A 27,300-nucleotide genomic window follows, 5' to 3' on the forward strand; every position below is an offset into this window, starting at 1 on the left:
TGTAATGAAAACAGCACTGGGTAAATGTACACCATTTATTTAAAAAAACGTAATAGCCAAAATAGCTTTTGGTAACTGACGAACAAAAAGTTTTTGTTAGAAATCGTTCAATGTAATCATCAGAAGCTTGCCCAGTTATTTACAGAAGTGGTAGTAGTTCCAGGACTAGTTAAAATTATATGTAAAAAAATAAACCCCAGTGTCCATCTAAGAACATCTGCATTCCTTAAACGAATGGATCCACGAATATCGAACTCCTGTCACTGACCACTTAAAAACGCCAAATGGCCTTTTGTACATCGGTTAGCGTAATGTCCTTTCTCGCCGCACTGCAAAAGACAAAGTGAAACGCTTCAATCTACACATTCATGTATGCTTTTACAGAATTTTTTTATATCAACAGAATTTTTCTCAAATGATTACGTTTTTCAGCACAGATATAGATTACCAATACATACTAAGCCCCCATTGTCACCTGTGCATTTTGTTTTTTTTGACAACACTAAAGATGAACACCAATTTTCTCAATGGTCTAGTTCAGTGGTCCTCAACCCTGGCCTACAGGGCCTGCTAACAGGCCAGATTTTAGGTATTACCTTGGGGAGATGCAGACTAGAGTACTGCAATCACTGAGCAGCAAATGATATCACCTGGGATGTATTTCAGTTATCTTGAAAATCTGGCCTGTTAGTGGGCCCTGTAGGCCAGGGTTGAGGAACACTGGTCTAGTTTACACCTAAACTTTATGTTGCTTGTCACCTGTCATGTGAAGCTTGAAAAAGTATATGAGCTCTCGAGGCGAAATGGGAGTACCTGAAAAAAACATGTTTGCAAATGTTTTTCAGGAGCTCCCATTTAAAAAAAAAAAAAAAAAAAAAAAAAAAAAAAAAAGTATATGGAGCAAAAAATGCATGATTTTGTTCCTGTACAATTCAAATGTGCAAAAAATAAAGCCTCCAAATTACATAGCTATGCTCACGCTCACATATGAGCAGTAAGCAAGAGAGTGATTGAGAATTTTAGTTCCTATCTTGCATGCATGTTACCAATTTACAAGCAATAAGGTTACTGAATGCCATGAGTACAGCTACTGTATTACTATACTCCTGGCGCTCCGACAAGAGCAATGCTGCTTTCTCACCCAGTAACTGCCCCTTCTGCCTGCCCCTCCCTCCGCTGTCCATTTACAGAAATCTTTGTGTTGTGTGATAGGTTCACACAATGCAAATCTCTCCGTGATTGGGCAAAAGGAAGGGAGGAGCAGGTAAAGCAGCTGTACACAACTCTGCAGCTGCAGAAGCTGAGAACCTAAGGTCCAGCGTCAGAAGTATAGTGATGGCTGTACTCCTAGTGCTCAGTAAAAATCTAAATTAAAGAGATGAGTCCACGCATGCATGCAGTTTTTTGGACTTAACCCATAGTTAGCGAGCATATTTTAGAAAATGGCTGAATTCCTGAAGTTCAGTTTAAACGCACAGGAGGCAGAGTGGCATTTGTATCATTTGACCTCAGTGATAGGCTCTCATAGCGGTTACCAGTCCTGCTGTCTCCAATCCAGAAGGCTTAACTAAGAGTTGTCAGGGACAGCTCTGACAGTGTATTGGGATTGTGCAATGAGTGTATTCTCAGAACACAACCTCATGCATATGTCTTGCAATGATTGTTAAAGCCCACCATTCTTGGCATTACATATACACTAGATTACCTAAAGTATTGGGATGCCTGCCTTTACACCCACAAACTTTAAGGTTATCCTAGTCTTAGTCCGTTGGGTTCAGTATGGAGTTGGCCACTCTTTGCAGCTATAACAGCTTCAACTCTTCTGGGAAGGCCATCCACAAGGTTTAGGAGTGTCTATGGGAATGGTCAAACATTCCCATAGACACACATTTCTAAACCTTGTGGACAGCCTTCCCAGAAGAGTTGAAGCTGTTATAGCTGCAAAGGGTGGGCAAACTCAATATTGAACCCTACGAACTAAGTCTGGGAAGCCGTTAAAGTTCATGTGGGTGTAAAGGCAGGCTTCCCAATACTTTTGGTAATATAGTGTATGTGTTAGGCAAACGGCAAGCTGTTCAGTCTCCAAGTTGTAAGAAGGAACATTTTCACTCTTGGATAGCAAGGCACATACCCTCTGATTCAGAATTTGTAAGATAAACATAGGGTGTAACGTTGGGACTGAGGTGGTCCATAATTTAACCTTAAAGCCCCGTACACGCGCGTCGAAAATCGGCAGGGAATTTTCGTCCGACGACCAATCTGCCGATTTTCGGCTTGTTAGTATGATGCTTCCGACAACCGACTCCGACTTTTCGGCCGAAAAAAATCTGGTGTGCAGGCTATATAATTTTTGTCCGCCGTCAAAACACGGCCGATTTTCTTGCAGTCAGTACAGATTTCGACAGAGAAAAATCTAATGAGCAAGTCTGGGCATGCTCAGAGATGAAAGAACACAAAGAAAGCAATCCAACACATGACATCACTTCTGAAGTAGAATTTTGTCAGGCGAGAAAATTTGTGTGCAGTCTAGGCACATTCCAACCAACAAAACACCACTCTGGACAAAAGACGGACGACCGGTCGGCTGATAATCGTTGCGTGTGTACTAGGCTTTAGGGTCCGTTCACATCTAGGCATCCCAAATCGCAGGCGTAATTGTCGTGATTCCGACCACGATCCCATATTGGTGCAAATTGCAGAATGCGCTTGTGATCCTCATGGTGTGCAGAAAAACTTAAAGCATTTGCAACACTTTTTCTGGTGGTATGGCCCCTTTAAAAAGTCCTGCGCTTAATTCAGAAAGCATTGGTAAAGTTTTGTTAAGATTTTTGACTTGTGCAAAAGAATCCGGTAGTTCTTATTTATACCACTTTCAAAATGTCACTATGGCTGCAACAAATTCATTAAGAAAAGTCACCAGTTCAGAAATAAGGAAAGTGGTGGTAATTAAGACCAGCCTGTATTGGTGTACACAGATTGCTCTATACAGTGCAGGAGTTCCCAATGCTCATTGTACCATTTGTCAAACTGGCGAGTAGCAGAATTCTACAACACTCCTTACGAATTCCACAAATAGTATGAACAAGTCCCAAAGGTTGATAGACGTCTAATCAGAAGTAATCTGGTGGCTGTAACAGTTACTTTATATTTAAATTATACCAAAAAATGTTTTGTGATGCAGTGCATTCACTCATTGCACTAACATTTATTTTGAATGGCACCCCAATTCCTTAAGGCAATGCAGCTCAAATACATGTGTGTTGCGGTGTTGAGGTCAGTTTTTTAGTCAATTCTTGTTTGTTGGCAGCACATTCAAAATTAATAGGCTGCCCTAAAACAATGCACAAGAACAGACAGATCTGAACGGGCCCTAAGTATTGTGGGAAAATAAAACATTTTACTTTGTATCTACAGCAAAACTAAGTCTCTGAAAGCTGCTTACTGATTTTTTTTTTTTTTTTTTTTACTTTTCTCCCTTTCTCCATAGATAATAATTCTAAAAAAAATAAAAATTTGGAACACACACCTTGCCAATTACCTATGTTATTTATACATTTTCTGCTCCGGTCAAATTTATTATGAATTCCATCTCTGCAATTAGAATTCCATAGGACTGTTTCACCTGTCTTCTGTCCTATTAACCGGTTGCCGACTGCGCACAGTATATTTACTGCGGCAGTCAGCCCCGGCCAGGCAGAGTGACGTAGATCTACGTCACTCGCCTGTCACTGCTATTAGAGCCAATAGCGGGCGAGCGTGCGCCCGCCTCGGCTCGTTCAGGGAGGAGTGCGGGCGTGTGACCGGCGGACCTGATGTCCGCCGATCGTGGGTAAACAAGCCGCCTGTCATTCTCCCCTGTGTAAAAAGGAAGATCAGACGGTTCTACTATGTAGAACCGTTGATCTTTGTTTTTACACCAATAGCATTGTCCCACTACAGTTAGAATCACGCCCCTAGGACACACTTAACCCCTCCCTGTCCAATACAGTTAACCCCTTCCCTGCCAGTGTCATTTTTGCAGTAACAGTGCATATATATAGCACTGATTACTGCAGTAATGTCACTGGTACCCCCAAAAGTGTCAAAAATGTCAGTCAAGGGTCCGATCTGTCCGCCGCAATGTCGCAGTACCGCAAAAAAAAAAAAAAAAAAATCGCAGATCGCCGCCATTACTCGTTAAAAAAAAAAAAAAAAAAAAAAACACCAAAAATGAAAAAAATCTTTCCCTTTGTTAGTAAACGTGATAACTTTTGCGCAAACCAATCAAAATACGCTTTTTGCGATTTTTTTACCAAACATATGTAGCATAAAACAATTTGGCCGAAAATGTTAAAAAATTTATTTTTACATTTTTTTGGGGGGGGGGGGGGGATTTCATATAAAAAGTGAAAAATAGTTATTTTTGCAAAAATTACGCTCTTTTTTTGTTTATAGCACATGATCAAAAAAAAAAAAAAAATAAAAAAATCGCACAGGTGATCAAATACCAACAAAAGAAAGCTCTGTTTGTGGGAAAAAAAGGACGTGAAATTCGTTTAGGTACAGCTTCGCACGACCGCGCAATTGTCCGTTAAAGTCACGCAGTAAAAAAAAAAAAAAAAAAAAAAAAAAATCGCAAAAAACCCCCTGGTCAGGAAGGGGGTAAAATCTTCCGGGGCTTAAGTGGTTAATTTTGTTATTACTGCTGTTACCTGAAGTGTTGGTCGATTGTCTGAATTATACATTATTTTGTTCATATTGTTGCTATAAAGAATTTAGAAAAATATGGAACACAACCCCTAGGTTTTCATTACAAAATACATACTGAATGTAAAACTTATGATTCGAAATGAATGACTAATTGAGAGATAGATAGAGATCTATCTAACCATACACACACAATATATATATCTATCTATATCTATATCTATATCTATCTATATATATATCTATATATATATATATATATCTATATCTATATCTATATCTATATATATATCTATCTATAAATATAAATAAACAGAGCGTTTCAACCTGTGAAAACTGCATGTACATTTGTTCTGTGTAAAAAGGGGCAAAATCAAATGTCACTCAGCTATTTTCTCTCCAGATCAAATGTTATTAATTTATTATAATAGTGTGGTTTGAGAAAATACCACATAATGGCCACTAGAGCATATGAAATGCGTATTTATTTCCTAGGATCATCTATTGGCCACAATGAGGTATTTTTCCGATTAATTCTATTCTCCATAAATAACATTTGACCTGGGGAGAAAATAGCCGAGTTACATTCGATTTTGCCCTCATTTGCACAAACAAATGTGTAGTTTCAAAGGACAAATAGCTCTGCATTTTTTTTTTCTTAACAAAACCCAAAGTGTTTGATGAATTAAAAGAACCATAACAGACATTGGAAAAATAATACTGCTTTAAAATTACTACAAGGGTTGCAATCTGGATAATTTAAACTATAAATGAGATGATTTTTTTTCTCCAGTGAATCCATTCTTTCCTGTGGTTCGTGTGTATGAGATGAGACCTTACAGTTATACACACAGATGTCATATACACCTATACAAAAAGGATTGAAGCAAAATGCTTTACAAGTGATGTCATGTTATATCTGACCTTATAGCAGGTGACCTGATCAAGTGGCCTAGGTCCCCGATTTCCAGTATTGTTGCTCTGTACTTGCATGACTCCTATTGTCTGTGGAGACCGTTGTTGACCTGGTGAGCTCTGACTTGTTAACTGTATGAGAGAGGACGATCTCTGTGATGTCTGGATATTATTTTGCTGTAAAATAAAAAAAGAAGTAAAAAATAAAATAGAAAAATTACTACATGTACAAAATCACTGCTGCTCTGTATTGGCAAGATTTATTTTGAACATGGCAAGTTAAAAAAACAAAAAACCACAAAGTAGGCATTTGGTACATATACCTCTAATATGGCGGAATGCTAGGTCATTGTGACAAAGATCTGATGTTTCCGAACACTACCTGCCACCCTCCACACCTATTGGTCCATCACTTTGATAAGCAACCGTGCTGCCCTATAGAAATGTGCAGGCAAGCTTTCTGAATATTAGGAAGGCCCAGAATTTGGCAATAGAGCAGGGAATTTATAGACTACAGCAGGTATGCAATGTATAACTGTAGCAATTTTATTACATTCTCATAAATGTGTTCTAGTTGGAATCTGCCCCTACTTCCTAGCAGTTGATGTGATAGAATTACCTTTTGCTGGTGCTGTGTTTGCTGAGGTAGAGGAGGTTGTTCAGTTGCTCCCATAGGTAGTTCAAACCGCGGGCTGCAAAATCAAACAGTATGGTTTATTCAGGATATTATTATTATTATATAGCGCCAACAGTTTGCGCAGCTCATTACAATGTGAGGGAAGACAATACAGTTACAATACAGGAGGAATTGGATGGCCCTGCTCGTTAGAGCGTACAATCTAGAAGGGATACATTATATATACATTCACACTATATATGTAATACTTACCTGTGCTCTGTGTGATGGTTTTGCACAGAACAGCCCTGATCATACTCTTTTTGGGTCCCGGCCAGTGCTCCCCCCCCGCCAAGTGCTCCCCGGCCAGTGCTCCCCCCCCGCCAAGTTCTCCCCCCCCGCCACGTGTTCCCACAGCAAGCCACGCGTTTGCTCGTGTGTGCTCACTCCAAGCCAACTGTGTGTGTAGACATAGACACAAAGCACAGCTCAGCTCTGCCCCCCGCTGGCAGTGACTGGCTCCAGCTGTTGTGTCTGAATCAATGAGATGGGAGAGAGAAGCTGCTCTCGTGCACATTGGTGGATCAAGATTTAACTCAGGTGAATATAAGGGGGTGCTGGAGGGGGAGCTGCATGCAGGTTTTTTTTTTTTTTTTTTAACTTTGCCATTGACGGCTAAGGCTGAAACTGACTTACATACATAGGGTAGCACAGTGGTTCAGTGGTTAGCACTTATGCCTTGCAGCACTGAGTTCCCTGGGACAAATCCTGCTTTGGCCAGGACACCACCTGTGCTTGCGTGGGTGTCCTCCAGGTACTCTCACTCTGGTACTGGTTTCCTCTCACACTCCAAGATATGCTAGTAGGTTATTTGGATTTAATGTGTGCATTTGAGATAGGGATCTTAGATTGTAAGCTCCCAGAGGTCAGGGAATGGTGTAAATAAATAGCATGTAAATTGACAGTGCTATATAAATGCCTGTAATAAAATAAAATAGACACCCGTCCCAGGCTTTTTAGATACTGTATATGTAGCACTGCAATCAAGATGAGGGCAGTGATGTTTATTGCTAGCCCTGTTCAAAATATTCTTCACATATTCTAAAACCTTCCAGGAATTAAAAGTTGGCAGCACAAAAATCCAACAAGCCTATAACATCACAATAAAAAGAAGCCTCCATAGCAGAAAACACATTCAGTCTGGAAAGAGGTACAAAATTAATTAAAAGTGTTGGATTTTTATCACAGGAAGCTTTAAAACATCCAAACTGATAATGCAACCATATTGAATCTTCCCAAGAGTGGTTGTCTTGCCAACGGCATCGTGTAAATTCCTCAAAAAGTTTCTTAAAGTAAATCTAAATCCAAAAACAAAACTTTATTATATTGCAGCTTACCAGTGCTTAGGAGGTGGTGGCTACATTCATTTTCTTAGTTTAGTCCCCCCCTTTAATTTTACCGGATGATCTGGCCTGTAACACCCTTCTCCACTTTTTCTATGGAGGAGAAATGTGGACACCATTGGACAGTGCCATTGTCTTCCTGGGGACAGGGTGGGGTTAGATGGAATTGTAGATTTAGATGAACTAAAGTTGAATTCCAGCTAACACTGTTTAAGCAGTTACACCAATTTTTTTTTTTCCTTTTGGGATAAAGATTTTACATAAAATTACATAAATGAGCAGAAGCTGATCGTTGTTGGTGTTAAATTGTTCATCTCAACCCTCTCACTGGTGAAGTTGAAAAAGAAGACATACTGGCCAAATGAATAGGTTAATATAAAGGAAAAAAAATAAAAAAATTCAGCCACAACATCTAAGTATTGGTAAACTGCATTATATTTCATTTGTGACTAAAAAAAAATAAAAACTTCCTAAGAACTACAAATTTCTCTTAGCTCTGCAAAAGTCGGTGTCCATAAATCTGCAATATGAAATTCCCTGCTAAAAAAGAAAAAATTCTTGTCTCTCATTTGCCCAAAGCGTATAGATCCCTGGTGCTCTTGGGGCCCGTGTAGACAGTCTTGGGTGCTTGCTAAGGCCAGTAAAAGGTAAAATATTCTTTAGACTGGGTCCTAGTAGTTAAACTGCTTGTTTTATTTATCTCCCACTACATACTTTTTTCTGTGCTACCAATCCTTTCACTTTTTATGTTTTTTCCCCCTTTGATCCCCTTATATAGGCCTTATCTAAGAAAAATATAAAATTGGAACACAGTTGTGGAGTAGCGGATTTGTAAAGGGCTGCAATAGCAATGATCTCTAGCAGCCTCATGTATTGTACCTTTAGTTTAAGGGGTTAAATGGATTTTATTTAAGAAAAAACAAAAAAAACATGTTATACTTACCTCCCCAATCCTCCTCTTCTTGGGTCCCGCAGGCACTCCTGAGTGTCCTCAGAGCAAGCAGCTTTCAAGCCACTGTTGTGTGTGCCCATTCTCACACACAGCCACAGCTCTGCCCCGCCTCCTCTCTCATCATTGGCTCACTGGCTGTGACTGACAGCAGTGGGAGCAAAAGGAGCCGCTGCTGTCTCAGCCAATGAGGAGAGAGAGTCCCTGGAGAGCAGAGGCTCTCATGCTGGATCGAGATGGGGCTCAAGTATTAGGGTGGCTGCTGTACACAGAAGGTTTTAATGTATAGAATGTATTAGGGTAAAAAAACCTTCTGCCTTAAGAACCACTTTAATTTATTAAAGAAAAAAGGAATGTTCTTAGCACTGTGAAGCTGCACTAATTTTTCCCAGAAAATTAGGAAATGGGATGATGCTGTGCTAATTTTCATCATCCAATTATGTTTTTTTCTTCTCCTTGCACTTGACTGGGTATTCTTTACAAAGTTAGCTTCACCATGTTCACTAAGCTCTGGGGAAAATGACTGCAACTGCACTTGCAAAGTGCACAGTCTATTTGCCTTTAGTAAATCAACCCCTATGACTCCCCAACTAAAACTTCTATAGCATGCGTTTCAGGCTTTGACCATGTCCGAAAAGCTTTATATAGTTTTACATTTACTATATGTTACATGCAGCCCTTTGGTGATGTCAGCGGTCGCACTTGCGACCACCGCTGATCTAGATAATCCTCAAGGCTTTTGGGAGAATATTATATGATTAGGTGGAAAAAAAAAAAAAAAAAACAACTTTGCATAAACAGTTTGCCTACCTTAAGCAAAATGGAAGCTCTAGTTTAAAAATGCTTTTGTCCCCTTTTCCAGCCTCATACACTTTAAAAAAGCTAGGACTTCTACTTTGATTGGACCATAATGAATATCAATAAATTTGGTTACCAAAATTAGGTTACTTTTTATATGGAAGGGAAAGCCCACACCTGGATTGGCTGAATCAACTCATTTAAATACATAGCTACATACATGTTACAATCTAATTGTACTATCTCTCTTAGTCTCGATTCACACTAGCGCGACTTGTCAGCCTGACAAGTCGCGCTCCCTCACGGTCTACAGGACCCGTTCTAATAGGAGCGACACAAGTCGCTCCGACTTAGAAAAATGGTCCTGTACTACCTCGGAGCGACTTGCAGACTTCCATTATGTGAAGTCCATGCAAGTCGATCAAAGTCGTGGTGCATGGGAATGCACAAGTCGCCCCCGAAGTAGTACAGAGTCGTGCCGCCCCAGTGTGAACCAACTCTTGCACTTACCAAAACTATCAGGACTGAACTATCCAATTGATATTTATATACAATTAGGCAGGCACAGAAAATCCCTGTGTAAAACCACAAGCTAGTAAAATGTCTAGATGTCATGTTCATCTCATAAAAACATTTTATACATAGAGGTTGTGCCCAAGGTGGCTCGTTCCTTCATATTTGGTGAGAATACCGAAAAATTTGCAGATTCTGGGGATCTGTGTCTAGAATTTTCTATATTCTCTGACAAGACACAAATCTTAAAAAAACAACCCACAACAGGCTCTATTAAGCCGACCCATTTTAGAGGCTCCGCGGCACGTGAGAAGGCTGATCTTTTTTGAGCTCTTAGCAGCTCACATCGCGAATAGCACAGTTGTGGAAATTTCCCACAATACAGTTTGATCTGATTAAGACCAAACTCTCCTGAATAATGGTCAATTAGAAACTCTCGACCATCCTCAATGATAAAATACTCCAGTCTGAAAAGACATAGGAACCCTGGGTCACCTATCTTACAGGAAACTCTTGGGGCCTGACGGCGCTCCTGGAATCTTGATATTGAGCTTTCCATCACACAGAATATTCTACATACTACTTATTTTCTCCTTTCTTTCAATCCTTATCTTTGAAGGATTCCGTCAATGAACATCAAAGAAATAGATTTTACGGTAAGTCATAAATCCCATTTTCTCTTTCGTTCAGAGATGGACACAGCTCCTGATCTTCTTAACCATTGGGACTTCCCAAAGCAGTGTTAAACATGAGGGGTGGGAAAAACCTCTGAAAAAAAAAAAAAAAAAAAAAAAAAACTCCAGAGGCTAACCATAGCCAATCAGGTAACAGAGCTTTACCATAAACAACTGGAGCTCACCTGAAAAACAATACACCCTCAAAGAGGATCAGGTCCTCTAAATAGCAGCCTGCATAACCTTGCGGCCAAAAGAAGACTCCGCAGGTGCCAACACATTCACTTTATAAAAACTTTGTAAAAATGTGCATTAACGACCAGGTGGCTGCCTTTGCAAACCTGTGTCACTGACGCATGATGACGGAAAGCCAAGGAGGCACTAGGAGCCCTGATAGAGTGTGCCTTGACAGGGAAAGGAGGAACCTGACCCTTGATGAAATAGACCTGAACCACCGTCTGTCTGTTCCATCTGGAAATGGTCGCAGAGGAAGCGGACAACCCTTTGGGAGGTCCGTCCGTGAGCACAATAGAGAGTCTGACTTCCTAAAAAACTCCGTAGCTGTCAGGTACACATCCAAGGCATGCAAGGCAATTTCCTTCAAATGTTTAGGCCTGGGACACTGGGAAGACAACACAATGTCTTCAGTCAAATGAAAGCCAGAGACCACCTTAGGAAGGAATGACGGACAGGGGCAAAGCACCACCTCATTCTGGTGAATCACCATAATGTGAACGACAGGATAATGCTGCCAGTTTCGACACCCTACGCGCAGAGGTTAAAGCCACCAGAAAGGGCCACTTTCTGGCACAGCGAAAGCAGGAAAAGCTCTAGAATATTTTCAAAGAGTGGCTTCTGTAGAGCTGAAAGCACCAAATTAAGAGCCCAGGGCGACAACGGAGCCCGCACTGAAGGAACCAAATGTCGGACACCCTGAAGAAAGGTACGCACCAAGAAGTGTGTGGCCAAAGGTCGTTGTAAAAACCACCAAAGCCGATACCTGGCCCTTGATGGTACTCAAGACCAATTGCTGCTCAAACCCCCGTTGAAGGAAGGTTAAGATCCGATCCACCAAGAAGGAGCAAGGATGAACCCCAGGAGACTCTCACCATGCAATGTACATCTTCCACATTCAACGGTAGATCTTCCTAGAAGTAGATTTCCTAGCTTTCAACAGCGTAGGAATAACTGACTCAGACAAACCTCTATCCTTCAGCACCTGGCGTTCAACAGCCAAGTCGTCAAAGCCAGCGACTGTAAAGCAGGATGGAAGATTGGTCCTTGGGACAGCAGATCCTCCCTGAGAGGAGGTCCCCAAGGAGCATCAGCAACCAGCCGTATCAGATTGGCCTACCAAGACCGCGAGGCCAGTCTGGAGCCACTAGAATGACCGGAATCCTTTCTGCCTTGATCCTGCACAGGAGTCGTGGCAGGAGTTCGAGAGGACTGGAATAAAATCAGCAGCTCAAACTAAATAACAAAGATAGGAAAAAATTTCATTTAAAAAGAGAAAAAAAAAAAAAAAAATCACCAGGACCAGAGATCCGAGCAAGGAACTAGGTCCTTACCCCTGACTGGGCAGAAAACGCTATAGCTGAGAGTCGGTGTATACCCCCTGGGACTGCCCATAGGCGTAGTCAAGCTTTTTCCTGCCTAGTGTCCTACTCCTGTAGGGGGCGGTATAACCTAATGGTTAAGAAGAATCAGGAGCTGTGTCCGTCAATAAACAAAAGAGAAATATTTTTTTCAACAGTTTGTAACCGTTTTCTATGTATTATCTGAAATGAAACAAAAACTTTCTACATAGTGGTTTGGTTTTATGCTGCTTTTGGCAATAGCGCCTAAACAAAGATGAGGAGAGGGAACTCACTGCATAAATTTACAGCCAGGGCCTTCTGGACAAAATCCCACCAAATAGTTGACACATATAACTCTGCGTGTATGCCGATGTCTGCACAGAGGACCTGGAAGCACATAAACAACTGTTATTTTGTACAAGCCACAAATTACAACATTATTTATATCAGGCAGCCTGGTCATGCTTCTTACCATGTTTACAAAAGCCTCGATCATACCAAGGGCAATCTTTTATCTTTGATTCTGGGTCAATGTGTAAAAATGGACACTCCTTGTTGCTGCACTCACCTAGTAAACAACAGATTTACATAAAGTGTATGGTCAAAATGTAAAACCATATATTTCTACATTTCAATTATTTCTAGCTTACTGCTTATTAACTTCTTGCCACCCGCATAACATATGTGCAGCACAAAGAGGGTGGGCTTCAATACCCCACCTGACCGCTGAGAGGTTTACCCCTCTTCATGACCAGGCCATTTTTTTGTGATACAGCACTGCGTCACTTTAAATGACAATTGCGCGGTCGTGCAACACTGTAACCAAATAAAATGTATGCCCTTTTTCCCCTACAAATAGAACTTTCTTTTGGTGGTATTTGATTATCTCTGTGTTTTTATTTTTTGCGCTAGAAACAAAGAATGACCCACAATTTTTGAAAAGCAAAAAAAAACGACAATATTTTTTACTTTCTGCTTGAAAAGACATTAATAAAGTAAAAAAATCAAAATGTCTTATCAATTTAGGCCAATATGTATTCTGCTATTTTTGGAAAGAAAATCCCAATAAGCGTATATTGATTGGTTTGTGCAAAAGTTGTAGCATCTACAAACAATGGGATATTTTTTTTTTTTACTAGTAATGTCAGCGATCAGCGACTTATAGCGTACTGCAATATTGCAGCAGACAAATTGGACACCTGACACTTTTTTGGGGACCAGTGACATTACAATGATCAGTGCTAAAAATATGCACTGTCACTGTATGATCATGATAGGAAAGGGGTTAACATCAAGGGAGATCAATGGGTTAACTGTCAGCCTAGCTAATGTTTCAGAGTAGTGGGGGAGGTGCTTTTACTAGTGGAATACATGGATCAGGGTTTCTGCTTTTCAGAATGTAGGTCTTATGTACTGACAGAATGGCAATCTGCTTTGTTTACATAGACAGACTGGCATACTTTCAGTGTACTGAATGATCAGCGGGTGCCAGCCGGCGGAGCGCACTCACGCCCAAAACTCGGAAGTGCAGAATCAGGTTAATATGTGAATCAGGTTAATAGTTTCAGGAGGCAGAGTCTGTACAGGAATCACTGCTTGCAGGCAGCAATGTACCATGGGATATGCAGTCCTCAGAAATTGAAAGTAAAACAGCAGAGAAGCTGCAAAGCATGCAGGGAATCCAGGAAATTGTGGAAAGAGATGCCCAAAATGTATGAAAAAAATTTGATTTGATTTTTTTTATTGGATATGTTTTGCAGCAGAAAGTAAACTTTTTTTCCCAAAAAAATGTGCGATCTTTTTTTTTTCGTTTATACATTACAGTGGTGATCAAATACCAGAAGATGAAATCTCTATTTGTGTAAAAAAAAAAATTATATAAATTTATTTGGAGTACAACATTGCATGACTGGGCAATTACCAGTTAAAGTAGTGCAGTACTAAATAGCAAAAAAAAGGCCTGGTGGTGAATGGGGTTAAACCTTCCAGGAGCGGAGGTGGTTAATGTACAAGAAAAAAAAACAAAAAAAACCCATAACAAACCAATTTCCCTGTTAGATAATAGGCACCATATGGTTCAATGTGGCACCTTTCTCAATAGCCATACCCATGAAGGACCCCAATTTCCCTGTTAGATAATAGGCACCATATGGTTCAACGTGGCACCGTGCTCAATAACCATACCCATGAAGGAAACCAATTTCCCTGTTAGATAATAGGCACCATATGGTTCAATGTGGCACCTTTCTCAATAGCCATACCCATGAAGGACACCTATGCAAATACAGACTTTCTAAAAGCACTGCTGGGTTCTCCACTAAAATATCCAGAGGTACAGAGTACGGAAAGTGTAGGTACATACCCTGCTGCCCATATCTAATCTGCCAAAACCTTAAAAGACAGGAGATTTTGGAGGGACTTTAGCAGCACTCCCAATATGCTTACGGTAATGACAACCGGTACAATCTGCTACCACATAGTGTCCGCTGTTTAGTGAGGATCTTAGTATTATCCATTGAAATATTTCAGAAAAAGCAGCAAAGATTGGACATAAATCATGACCTCTAAACACACAGATTACATAGTGAAGTGAACAAAACCACTTACCAAACTTGGAGTAGAAGTAGCACTCTGGCATTTTGGTCATGTCATACTCATGTAGAAATTCACACTGGTCGCCTTTCTTACAAAGCCCTCGCAACCAATGTTTGCAGACCACCGTTTTCTCCCCACTTATGTGTCGAAAAGGACATGTTCCACCTGCAAATAAAATAAAATCAGTTATTGAATCTAGAAAATTGTAATAGCAGACTTTGGCTGCTTTATATTGGAGTGAAATCCTAGATTTTAAGTTAATGAGAGTAATGGTACAGAAATACCTTCAGATTTTAAGAAGTCAGCACCTTACTTTATAAAAGGGCTTTTGATTATTTTTGGTTTCACAATATGCTGATGGGTCATCCTGTCTGTTAGCTACCATTTAAAAGCTAAAGTTTCCACACCATGCATGGAAAAATGTACATTAGCCTTAACGTGGTTGTAAACGATCACCTTGTAAAACAACCCATTCCATAAAGAAAAAAAAAAAATAAATAAAAAAAAATGAAAAAAGGCAAAACATTTGTGTATAGATATATAAAAAAAACCACAACATTATAAATACCTTTTGTCCCTTTTTATAAATGATCACATTCCCTCTGTTCTCAGCTGCATAAGAGCTGGGGGGAGGAGAAGCTGCAGCAGACTGATCTTCCCAGTGAAAAGGCTGTGCGGGGGGGGTGTGTCAGGACAAGGCTGACTAGAGAACTGACCACGATGTGTTCTCCTGCATAGTGTGGTCAGTTAATAGGAAAGCAGAGGGAATGGCAGGAACACAAGGAATTTCACACAAAGGAAGCAATACAAAAACAGGAGACACTTTCATACAAATACATGGTACAGCAGGCACATATCAGTAGTATGAAATGTTGGATTTACAAACCCTTTAGTTGTATGCATGTTAGAAAGAAATGACTATACAGTCTTAAACTATGGGATCATGTATATATATATATATATATATATATATATATATATATATATATATATATATATAAACACGTTGGGACAAATGTAACAAGGATTAACCCAGACTTGATGAATTCCAAGCCTTTGCGTTCAGATCCGTGCCACGCTCCTGTCCGCATTTCAAACTTTGACATGCCGGCTCTGGGTGTTCATTCACTTCTATGCGCAGCCTGCACACGCATCTGCCAGCGGGTCTACATATAGGATGGCACTAATCTGCTGTCTCAATAAGCCCTAAGCAAACAGTTTTCCGCAGGAAATAATGTGGGTTGATGCAGGTGGGGGAATGCCCCAGCCGCAGATGATTGGGCCAATACAGGGAACAGCTTCCTGCGGGGCTCGCTCAAAAAAACAAGAATCCGAGCTTTTATAGTGCAATGCTGAACTTAATGACATTGAATAAAATACAGCTCAGTTTATAACTCCATATTGCACACAGTTAATAGGTCTCTATACAGTTACCTTTGCCACAAGCTGATTTCAAGAAGAACTCGCAAACAGCAGCCCCCGACTCTAAAGAGGAAAAAAAAAAAAGACACTGGTAAGTAAATTTCACAAGTACAGTAATGTAGTCAATACTGGAAATTAACCCTTGAAATGCACCAGCTGATAAAGGCTGGAGTTTTCTTTTTGTCCAGGCATAACTGTAGTGCACCAGTCTACCCAAGTATAAATATATATATATATATAAATATATATAAAAAAGTGTCAGATATAGTTGTCACTGCCATTAATCACATTCAAACCTGCTTTGGCAGTATGAATGTAGCTGGTGGTACAGTGCAGGCTTTAGGAAGTACACCTCCAGTAACACTTTGTAGTGCTCTATGGACTCAAAGTACACCTGTCAACAGAAAACGTGACCACAAACATAGTGCTGGCAGCTACAGGAACTCTAATGCCTGATATACACAATGGAATTATAGGACGAATGATCGCCTATTTTTGCATGCTAGTCTCTCATTGAAAATTAAGAGGTTGCCAAAGGCACAAAAATTCCCGTACGACAAAATAAAAATTCCAAAGTGATATAATCTATTGTATTGGTATTGTATTTTTGAACGGCAACTATACTGATTAAATGAAATACGTGCAATCTGGTATCGTACGAGAAAAAAAAAAAAAAAAGTTTGTGCTTGTCCAATCGTATAATTTTACATGAACTGTTGTGATAAGCTCTCGAAAGCAATGTACTAACCATCAGATTATTGTACAATCACATTGAAACCAATCATTTTCGTACAATTTTCTGGTCGTGTGTCCGGGCCTTAAAGCGTAACTCCACTTTTGTTGAGAAAAAAAAAAACATTCCCCTCTGGGTGATCTCTGTACATTACAAGGATTTTAACAAACTTTTTTGCAGATTCCTACCTTTTGTTATTCTAAACAGTTCATGGTTTGTTCCCCTGTGCTGAGTGGGTCTAATGGGAGTGGTTTCATAATTATCTATCAGCTGTGGCAGCTGTAGGGCTCTAATGAGGAATTCTGCTGGGCCTGCATCTCTTTAGACGTGTTCCTATTGGGAGTATCTCACCAAAAATGAGATTTATATTGCAGTGGATGCCAGAAAATCTGACTTGTATCTCAGGCAGACTTCTGGGAAAATTGGTGAGCCAATCACACAAGCAGGAAATGTTTCTGGGGTGTGGTCAGTACACATTCCGTGTACAGAACAGCTCCAGGTATCCATATTGTATTGCAATTTCAGAAAATACAACAGCTGCAAGTTAAAAAGGAAAGGTACATTTTTAATAACAATACGATTTGTGTCGCAATTATATGCGCTAGATTATTTTTTTCTTTACTTGCTAGAAGTCGGGCCGGCTTCTGTCGAAGGGGCATGGCGGTAAAAGGTCTGCTGACCGGCTCTTGATCAGCACTCTCTGTTGTCCCTTTCAGAACGCAATAGAACAACAGGGAAGATCACAGTACTAATGTCAGATAGTTAGTACAGCGGCCCCTTGTCAGTTTTTTTTTTTTCTCCCTTCAGCCCTGCTGGGTTTAACAAAAAAAAAAAAAAAAAACTACTAGTTTGTTCTAGGCTTTAGGACTCGTGTTGACAGGCTTGTTTGCTTGAAGTAGGTTTTGCATTCTTACAGAAGTCAACCTATACACCTCCAAATATATGTGCAGGGGTCTATGTATAGAGAGATATTGCTGTACAACGTTTCGAGCATACGCTCAGCTGTCAAAAAGTTCTGTATTTTGTCTATCAAGTATAATTCCTATATTTGCAATCTCTATCTAATGGCCATAATGCAGTTTTTTTTTCTTGAAATACCTCAAATCAAGGCGATGCCAATCGGTGTGACGCTTTGATTTTCCAAAAGTAGTTCCTGCACTACAGGGGCGACTTCAATAGACATCTATGCATGAACCCGTACAGATGTTTTTCGAATCGCCCACGAAGTAGGACTGAAATGCGGCTTTGAAATAGTGCGAGTTTAGGTGAAGTCGTACGATTTCAAAACAGTGTTCAATTTGAACGAAGGCTATGGCTAGTAAATGGGAGTTGATGGATGAGCAAAGGAAAACATTATGCAAAACACACAATTATTCGTGACAACCGAGTGAATGCTTGAGAAATGTTTTGAAACTAGACCCCTAAGGCTCGGTTCACACTAGTGTGACTTAGGATCCGATTTGTGAGACAAAGTCGCAGGACATGTGAAATGCCGTGTATCTCTAGGAGAGCGGTTCCAACTGACACTCCTGAAGTCACTGACTTCAGAAAATATTCCTGCACTACTTTGTATCGACTTTGACACAGATTCAATGACAGAGCGTGTTTAAAATGTTATCAAAGTTGGACTCCAAAGTCGCACTGAAATTCACAACTCTGGAATCAACTAGTGTGAACCGAGTCGTATGCCCTTTTCACACGGGCTTTCCGATAAGGTACGTCTGCCTGTCAGTTTTTTAGGTGGACCTGATCGGACGCTCCATGCACCTCTATGGAGCAGCAGATGTCAGTGGTGACATGTCCGCTAACACTCGCTGCTATCCGATCCTATCCATAAAATCCAGATGGATGGAAACCGTATTTTCCATCCGTCTGGAGGATCGGATTAAAGCGGACAGGCAGTCTGATTTCATCCAATCTCCCATAGAGGAGAGCGGGGATCTGACAGGTCTGTCTCTGCAAAGTAAGCGGGGACTTAGCTGTCATCCGCCTGCTCAGCGGATCGATCCCCGTCAAATCTGCTGGGCGGAAAGCCTTTGTGAAAGGACCCCTAGTGTCTTCACTTTTAAACTGGCAGGAGTAGACGAAAGCAAAATAACGTGCAGGAAAAAAGATTCTGAAGAGGCAATCACCTCCATGTACATTACAGATTGCATTAGACTTCCATGGTCAAAGGATGATCTGAAGCAGAATAGGCTTGCAAGAATAGTTTGCTATTCATAGTGGCGGTTTATATATTTTCTATATACAAGGTAAACTTCCTGATTTAACATAGTTTCAGTATTTTTACTTGTCATAGGCTCCAAAGAGCCATTCAAGGGAACACCAGCCTGATCAACTGCATTGCATTCCATGCAAAAGCAATATGTCAGGCATTGACCTGTGTTGTGGTCAGGCAGCCCATTCATTCGAATAGGCTGTCCAACCCACCATGAGTAAAAAAAATAAATCGTAGGCTGCAATTTTGGTAGTATTACCATGCGTTGTGGTGCACTGCCCTGCAGGGCTGTTGGGGTGCCAGTCAATGCAATTGTGTGATCAAGTGCCTAAAGTGTATAACAAAAAACTGCACTTTTTTGCCATGGAAGGAGTGGAAGGGTTAGAACCCAGTCAAGAGTTTATTGCCGTTTGTATCCCAGTAAGGGAGATTCATCCTCTTCCCCTGATGACCATAACAGAAAGCCAAAAGAAAATCGAATACTATAAAATACCACCAAAAGAAAAGGGAAGTCATACCTGTGGGGACACCTGCCCAGGTGACAAGTGTCTCAGGGCTCATTCACACAGGTGCCCCCTAAACGCAGCAAATGAAGTTGCTCAGTGCTGTACCCATGCTGTAGCTGTCATGGCAAAAATTAGTTGACATATTGCATTCATTGGGTGGAACCACTACTAAACATGACCCATTCAAGTGAATGCAACCTTGTGCAATGCATGTTGTGGTAGTGCAGTGGGTGGGCACTCTGAGGGGTAAAGCAGGCAGTGAGGAGGTGACCTATCGCCTGTCAAAAAACTCCCTGAAAAGCCATCCACTCTGGATGGCTTTTCAGAGTGGCAGCAGCAAAGTCGCACAAGTGAATGAGCCCTAAGGCCATGTTTGAAAAAGGATCTGTGGTGGATCGCATTTCAGGAGGCATTTAACAGGTAGTGAAGAGGTGATCTGTTGCCCCTTGCTGCTCGTTTTAAGTGTAAATGCTGCACCACAACCACATGAATTGCACATGCTTGTGGTGCAGCCCCAATCCTTTGAATGGATTGCATTCAGCAGGCAGTACAGACAGTTAAACTTTTCCCCACTAAGCAAAGCATCACAGCAGCAGCATGTGTACAACCCTGTTTGCAGTTTAAGGCTGGATACACACTATACAACTTTTGTTGTTAGATTTCCTTTAGATTTACCTTCAACTATGTAGTGCAAGGGCCGGCCTGACTGCATACAAATTGAAAGTGTTTAGATTTGACCTCCTATTACAGTATATACTCGAGTATAAGCCGAGTTTTTCAGCACATTTTTTTGTGCTGAAAACGTCCCCCTCGGCTTATACTCGAGTCAAAAAAAAAAAAAAAAAAGTTCCCGGCCGCTCCGACGTGTTTAAGATTTAAAAATGTCGCTGCCCAGCGTATACGTCACCGCGCATGCGCCGCCACCATTCAGGACAGGCCGGGAATAGCCGAACGTATACCACCTTTCCCGAGCGGCGGCGCGTGCACATTGACGTGTCGGCGCCGGGCGGCGCCATTTTTAAAATGAAGGCGCCTCTGGAACAGGTAAGTAAAACACAGCCACTAGTATGCCCGCAACCTCTTGTACCATGCCAGCCACCCTGAATTCTAATGTACCATGCCAGCCACCCTGCATTCTCCTGTACCATACCAGCCACCCTGCATTCTCCTGTACCATACCAGCCACCCTGCATTCTCCTGTACCATGCCAGCCACCCTGCATTCTCCTGTACCATGCCAGCCACCCTGCATTCTCACCCTAGGCTTATACTCGAGTCAATCATTTTTCCCATCTTTTTGTGGTAAAAGTAGGGGCCTCGGCTTATACTCAGGTCGGCTTATACACTAGTATACACGGTATATGGTTTTGGTAAATCTAAAGGGAAAAAATATTTTGGCAATTGTATAGTGTATATGGCCCATTAGGAAGGAGTGGGAGGGCGAATGCAGCCTAACTAAACACGGCTGTTTTTACCACCCCTCTCCTTCCCAACCAAAAGTGTAAATGAGCTTTAAGGCTTAGTTCACACAGACAGCAAAAGGGCAGTAAAACCAGGTGGTTATTCTGTCTTTTTTCCTTGAAAACCAACTTTATTTGTAATGAAAGCATAATAACAGTACAATGCGAATAATACAGGAGGAGCATACAAAAAATTAACATTCGACAGTATTACAACCATAGTGATACGATATTTTCATTGGTGACTTCAGGGCAAAGAAAACAATTAAATTCATGGACAAATAACATTCAATCCTATCAAAATGCAGTGACCGGTTATCATGGTATATTGATATGATGGAGCACCAGTAATTGCATCCTGCGGGAGTTCCAGACCCCAATGTATTTGGTTGGACAGCCTCTATGGTGATATATCATCTTTTTGTAAGGGAGGGTAGAGTTTACGTCTGTTATCCAAGCCTGTGTGGTAGGGGGGTGGACTTGCATCCATGATCTCGCTATAAGCTTCTGGGCACTGAAAAGAGTTTTGTGCAGGAATATGACAAAAAAACGTATCTGCATTGATATCTGGTAGTAGACCAAGTAGGCATGGTTTGGGGTCTAGTTGGAGAGGTGAACCCAATGTGGTCATCTAGGAAGTTTATTATTTGTATCCAATAGGTCTGAATTTCTGGACATGTCCATAATAAATGCAGGAAGGTGCCTGGCTGTGTGGTTATTCTGTCTTTTTACTGCCCCAACCTTTCAACTGCCCACCTAAAAAAACATGGCAGCCACTCAGGTCTATTCATATTGCTGTGATGCTTTGTAGAGCTTCAAATCAAACTTAGTATATCCCATTTTATGTGCCCATTAAATCAGAACAACCCTGCAATAACCGGATGTCAATCCTAGATATCACCAGCACACCACATTCAGATAAAACAGGCAGGACAGAAAGTTGCCAATGAAAGCAATGCTGAATGGGAAACCACCTATGTACCAATAAACAATTCCATCGCCTAACGTTATGAAACAAACCCTGGCAAATGTGTGGAGGTCTTCCACTCCAAAGACTGCTCTAGTGAAACAAAAACATTACGTGGTATCGGATTTATAAAGAAAATGGCAACAATTCTTAATGATACGTCCTGTAAAGTTGAGCAGATTTGGTCTCCATGGATACAATATTATCTTCCAAGAGATTTGGATAGATCCTTGTGTGACAAATTGATGAAGCTTGCCTCCACTGTGAAGAACTCATCCCCTGGCATCTTTTCTTTCCTCTACTTCCCCCCAACTTCTCCATTTACTTTTTTAATGGTCCTTGTCGAAGGTCCCTTTCACATGAGGTGGATTTCGATTTGCTCAGCAAGAGATCTGCTGCTGATTAGAGCAGAGCGGTCTGATGACAGGTCCATCCATATGGCCACTCTATGGGCAGCCAGGAGTAAAAGGGCACTGCTGTTCGTGTACACGCAACTGCCCTCCAATCCGATTTCCATAGACGGAGGGGGACGTCTTCTGTTTTTTTAGCGGAGCTGATCAGATTGGAGGTAGACTGTTTACAACCGCCTGTTCATAGGCGTGGATGAAAGGTCCGATCAAGTCCGCCGCAAAAACTGACTGGTGAACCTAATTGGACCCTTCATGTGAAAGGGGCCTCAACGTGCCCATGCACAATGAGTTTATCAGATGAGTGAGCGCCCGTTTTCTTTTTTCTCGCATGCTAGTCTCACATTGAAAATTAAGTTTACAGAAGTGACGAAAATTCTCGTACGACAGAATAAAAACTCTTAAGTGATGTAATGTATTGTATTTTTCAACAACAACTGTACTTATTACATGAAAATCATGCGAGAAAAAATTTTGTGCTTGATAATTGGATGAACTATCGTGATCGGCTCTCAAAAGTTGTGTACCGACGATCAGATTATCCTATGATCGTTTTGAAAGTGGGATTTTTTTGTACAATTTTCTGATGTCTCTACACCAGGGGTCTTCAAACTATGGCCTTCCATTTGGTCAGGAACTACAATTCCCATCATGCCTAGTCATGTTTATGAATGTCAGAGTTTTACAATGTCTCCTGGGATGTGTAGTTCTGCAACAGCTGGAGGGCCGTAGTTTGAAGACCCCTGCTCTACACCATTTGCTGTACTTTGGTTGTTAGCAGACGTGGCTTGTCTTCAAGAAAAATGTGCTGTACTGCTGACAACTATTAAGGAAAAGGTATAAGCCAGTGGTAACCTGTTAACATGGCAAGTGGAGAGCACTGATAACCGACATATTCTGATTGTCCCAAGTTTCCATGTCATTGAATAGGAAAAGGGCTCTCATTCTGGAATATTGCACTTATCTTAACTGATGTCACAATCATAACCCGTATATGGTTACATAGTTAATCAGGTTGAAAAAAAAAAAAAAAAAAAAAAAGACAAGTCCATCTACTTTGACCAATAAAAAAAAAACAAAAAAAAAAAAACACACACCACACACACACACAACCATACAATCCCATATACACAATCCTATACCCGCAGTTGATCCAGAGGAAGGCGAAAAACCCCAGCAAAGCATGATCCAATTTGCTACAGCAGGGGAAAAAATCCTTCCTGATCCACCGAGAGGCAATCGGATATTCCCTGGATCAACTTTACCTATAAATATTAGAACCCATTTATATTATATACACCTAGGAAAGAATCCAGGCCTTTTTTTTTTTTTTAAAACAATCTAGTGAGCTAGCCAGAACCACCTCTGGAGGGAGTCTATTCCACATTTTCACAGCTCTTAGGCCCCTTTCACGTTTGTGCAACTTTGGACATCAGAGTTGCACAACATGTCGTTCCCCATGTTTTCCAATAATACCCATTCATATATGCACAACTTAAAATCACAGCAACTTCAAGTAGTTCATGCAGTACTTTGGTCCGACTTTCATGCAACTTGAGGGCCATAGACTTCAATGTTAACCCTCAGAAGTTGCATGAAAATCATACCTGAATGTTATACAATGCAACTTGTATGCAACAGTTGTCCATTAAAACTGGTCAAAGCCAAAGTCGTATCTAAGTTGCGTCAAAGTTGCACTCCAAAGTCAGGGCAACTTTGGAGTGGTACAAGTGTGAAATGGGCCTTACTGTGAAGAAACCTTTCTGTATTTGAAAATGAAATCCTTTTTCCTCTAGACGTAAAGAGTGCCCCCTTGTCTTCTGTGATGACCTTTAAAGCGAATAACACCAAGTTCACTATATGGATCCCTTACATATTTGTACATGTTGATTAGATCCCCTCCTTAATCCCCTATTCGCAAGAGAGAATAAATTCAGTTCCTCTAATCTTTTATCATAGCTGAGCTCCTCCATGCCTCTTAACAGTTTGGTTGCCCTTCTCTGCACTTTCTCCACTTCCCAGATATCCTTTTTGAGAACTGGTGCCCAAAACGGAACTGCATATTCCAGATGAGGTCTTACTAATGATTTGTACAGGGGCAAAATGATATCTCTCTCTCTGGATTCCATGCCTCTGTTAATACAAGAAAGGACTTTACTTGCTTTGCAAACCGCAGCTTGGCATTGCATGCCATTATTAAGCTTATGATCTACCAGAACACCCAGATCCCTCTCCACTATGGATTCCCCCAGTTCTACTCCCCCTAGTATGTATGATGCATGCAAATTCTTAGCCCCCAAGTGCATAACTTTACATTAATCAACATTAAACCTCATTTGCCACATAGTTGCCCAATGAAACAGTGCATTGAGGTCAGCTTGTAAGTTGGAGACCTCCTGTAAGGAAGTTATTCCACTGTATAGCTTGGTGTTATCTATATAGGGTGGTAAACATTTCTTACTTCTATTCCTGAAAAGGCCGGACAACTGTACCTTTGTGTTATTAATATACAATACTAGAAGATGAACACAGGATATCCCTTGTCTGTATGTATATTGCCTATGCTTAAAAGTATAACTAAAGGCAAATTTTTTTTTTCTAGTTTTGGATAGAGTGGAGATGGATTAGAACACCTGCCCGTTTCTATTGCTGTCTGTGCCCCGATAGATTCCCTCTCTCTATTTGTCCCGTTTACCGTTATCATTGAAAGCAAAAGTAAAGGAAATCTCAAAATATTAGGTTGTCCCCTGAAAAATAATGGAGAGAAAATCTAACGGGGACAACAGGGCGGGCGGTCCTCTTTCACATAAAAGTGGTCCCAGCAATGGATTTGCCGCGGGAACACTTATGGGTGGCGGGAATGCTTCCCGGTCATTTTCCCCACTTACCGGAGCCGTTGGTAGCGGGGAAACTGATCCAATCATGTCTCAGGCAGGAAGAAGAGTGAGGGCAAGCTGGCACCCACTAGGCTCTATGGCCTTGGAGGACCAGAGTGACGTCATACGTCGCTTCCTCCCAACGGCTTTAAAGGGCCCATTTTTTTTCCTGCAGAAAATTATTTAAAAAAGAATGACATTTTTTTTTTTTTTTTGCCTTTAAGGGTAGATGTGAGATGTGAGGTTTTTTTGACCCCAGATCTCACATTAAAGAAGACCTGTCCTGCTTATTTCCAGGGATGCACCGATCCGAATTTTTTGGTCCTACCGATATCTGGCGTTGTGAAATCGCCAATACCGATACCGGAACCGATCCGGAGCTACACACAAAGCATGCGGCTGCAGTACAGAGCAAAGCCGCTGCTTCATGTGTACGGCTCCTCCATTCACAGGCGGAGTGCATCTGATATCACTCCGCCTGTGAGCCGGACTTTTACAGGAAGTAGCGGCTTCCATCCCATACTACTACTGCACCAAGTAAGGGATGGCTGAGCTGTTACTCAGCAAAAAACGGACCGGCCCTTGGATCGGTCAATGTTACTGATCCCCAATCCAGCTATAATGGCCATATCGGTGCCGATATCCGGTGCATCCCTACTTATTTCTATTACAAGGGGTGTTTACATTCCTTGTAATAGGAATAAAAGTGATAAAAAAAATGTTTTCTTGTTAAAAAAAAAAAAAAAAAAAAAAAAAAAAAAAGAGAAGGACAGTGTATCAATAAAAGGTAAAATAAATAGGAGAAAAAAAATGAAGGTGCCTCGTCCCTCCGAGCTCATGCGCAGAAGCGAATGCATACGCAAAACGCGCCCACATATGTAAACAGTGTTCAAATCACACATGTGAAGTATTGCCATGATCGCTAGAACTAGAGCAATAATTCTAGCCTTAAACTCTATTTACTCAGCGTACCATTATCTTTCACATTATAGAAAAAAATGGGGCTAACTTTACTGTTTTCATTTTTATTAAAAAAAAAAAAAGTGTATACTGATTTTAGCTTGTAAACAAGTGTCAGAAATGGGTGGTTAATAAAAAAGGTATTGTAAAGAACAGTCGGGACGATCAATGCCGCCAGCAGAAAGCAGTGACATTTAGAAGCCCCCCCCCCCCCCCGTTTATCTGAACACTGTGTGCTGGTGATGATATCTCCGACTGGAGTGAATCTTTAGCGGTGTCATCCGCCATTTCACCAGGGCACCCTCCTATAATGGGGTCTCATTGCTCCATGGAGTGTGCTGTAATCATGGAACCAGCCGGGTGCCAACCCAGGGGCACCTGGTTGTGGCACGATACTACAATATAAAAATCACTCTTGGGATCGGAAAACAGAAAACAAAACCACCTCCTGAACACCCTGCCAGTGTGAATGTGGCTGGGGGGGATTTTTTCTCATTTCCTGTTGTGTCTCAAAGACAGGAAGTGAAGAGAGATCCCCCTCAATGGGACATACACAGCAAAAAAAAAGGGGGGGGTAAACCTCCCTCACATCATGCAAAATGAAAAAAGTGGGCTTTCTGAATTCTACACTAAGAGAATGTAGCAAACAGGAGGACACATGAAACCAAAGACAAGGCCAGTGCTTGTTCCTTTATTACAAAGTTTTCATACAGACAATGCACAGATCTAATGATAGGTAGACCCCTATAGATAGAGATGGGGGAAGGGAAGACACAGGTCAGTATAGGAGAGCGCCCTCCGATGACAGGATCAGACATACACACTACAGCCACTCACTGTCCATGCCGGGGAAGGGGAGCGGCTGGGCCCCCAGTTGTTGCTCCACAGCCAGCTCCAGGTCGAAGCGGAGATGATCCACACAGGCGATAAGCTCCTGCATCTTCCCCGGAGAGCAGCTCCAACCACACACACAATCCAACCATCAGAACCGCTGCCGGAAGGAGGCTGAGCGAGGGGCCGCGAGGC

The 27,300-nt window shown here is 41.3% G+C and overlaps 1 protein-coding gene across 2 annotated transcripts; it reads right to left on the reverse strand.

Annotated features, from left to right (window-relative positions):
• Positions 1 to 27,300, reverse strand: CPSF4 (cleavage and polyadenylation specific factor 4). 2 transcript variants are annotated; one of them, XM_082261343.1, is made up of 8 exons: positions 27,112 to 27,300; positions 16,161 to 16,211; positions 14,739 to 14,891; positions 12,604 to 12,699; positions 12,425 to 12,518; positions 6,221 to 6,293; positions 5,611 to 5,733; positions 1 to 329 (listed from the first exon to the last, which is right to left on the reverse strand). In XM_082261343.1, exons 1-8 carry the CDS (start codon positions 27,212 to 27,214, stop codon positions 261 to 263), a joined length of 762 nt encoding a protein of 253 aa, XP_082117469.1. In that variant the 5' UTR covers positions 27,215 to 27,300; the 3' UTR covers positions 1 to 260. The 2 variants fall into 2 exon arrangements, with proteins under 2 accessions (XP_082117469.1, XP_082117468.1); XM_082261342.1 differs by having other exon boundaries at positions 5,611 to 5,778.

Source organism: Pelophylax lessonae (genome assembly GCF_965119305.1).
Source record: "Pelophylax lessonae genome assembly, chromosome: 6".
In the NCBI taxonomy this organism is placed as follows: domain Eukaryota; kingdom Metazoa; phylum Chordata; class Amphibia; order Anura; family Ranidae; genus Pelophylax; species Pelophylax lessonae.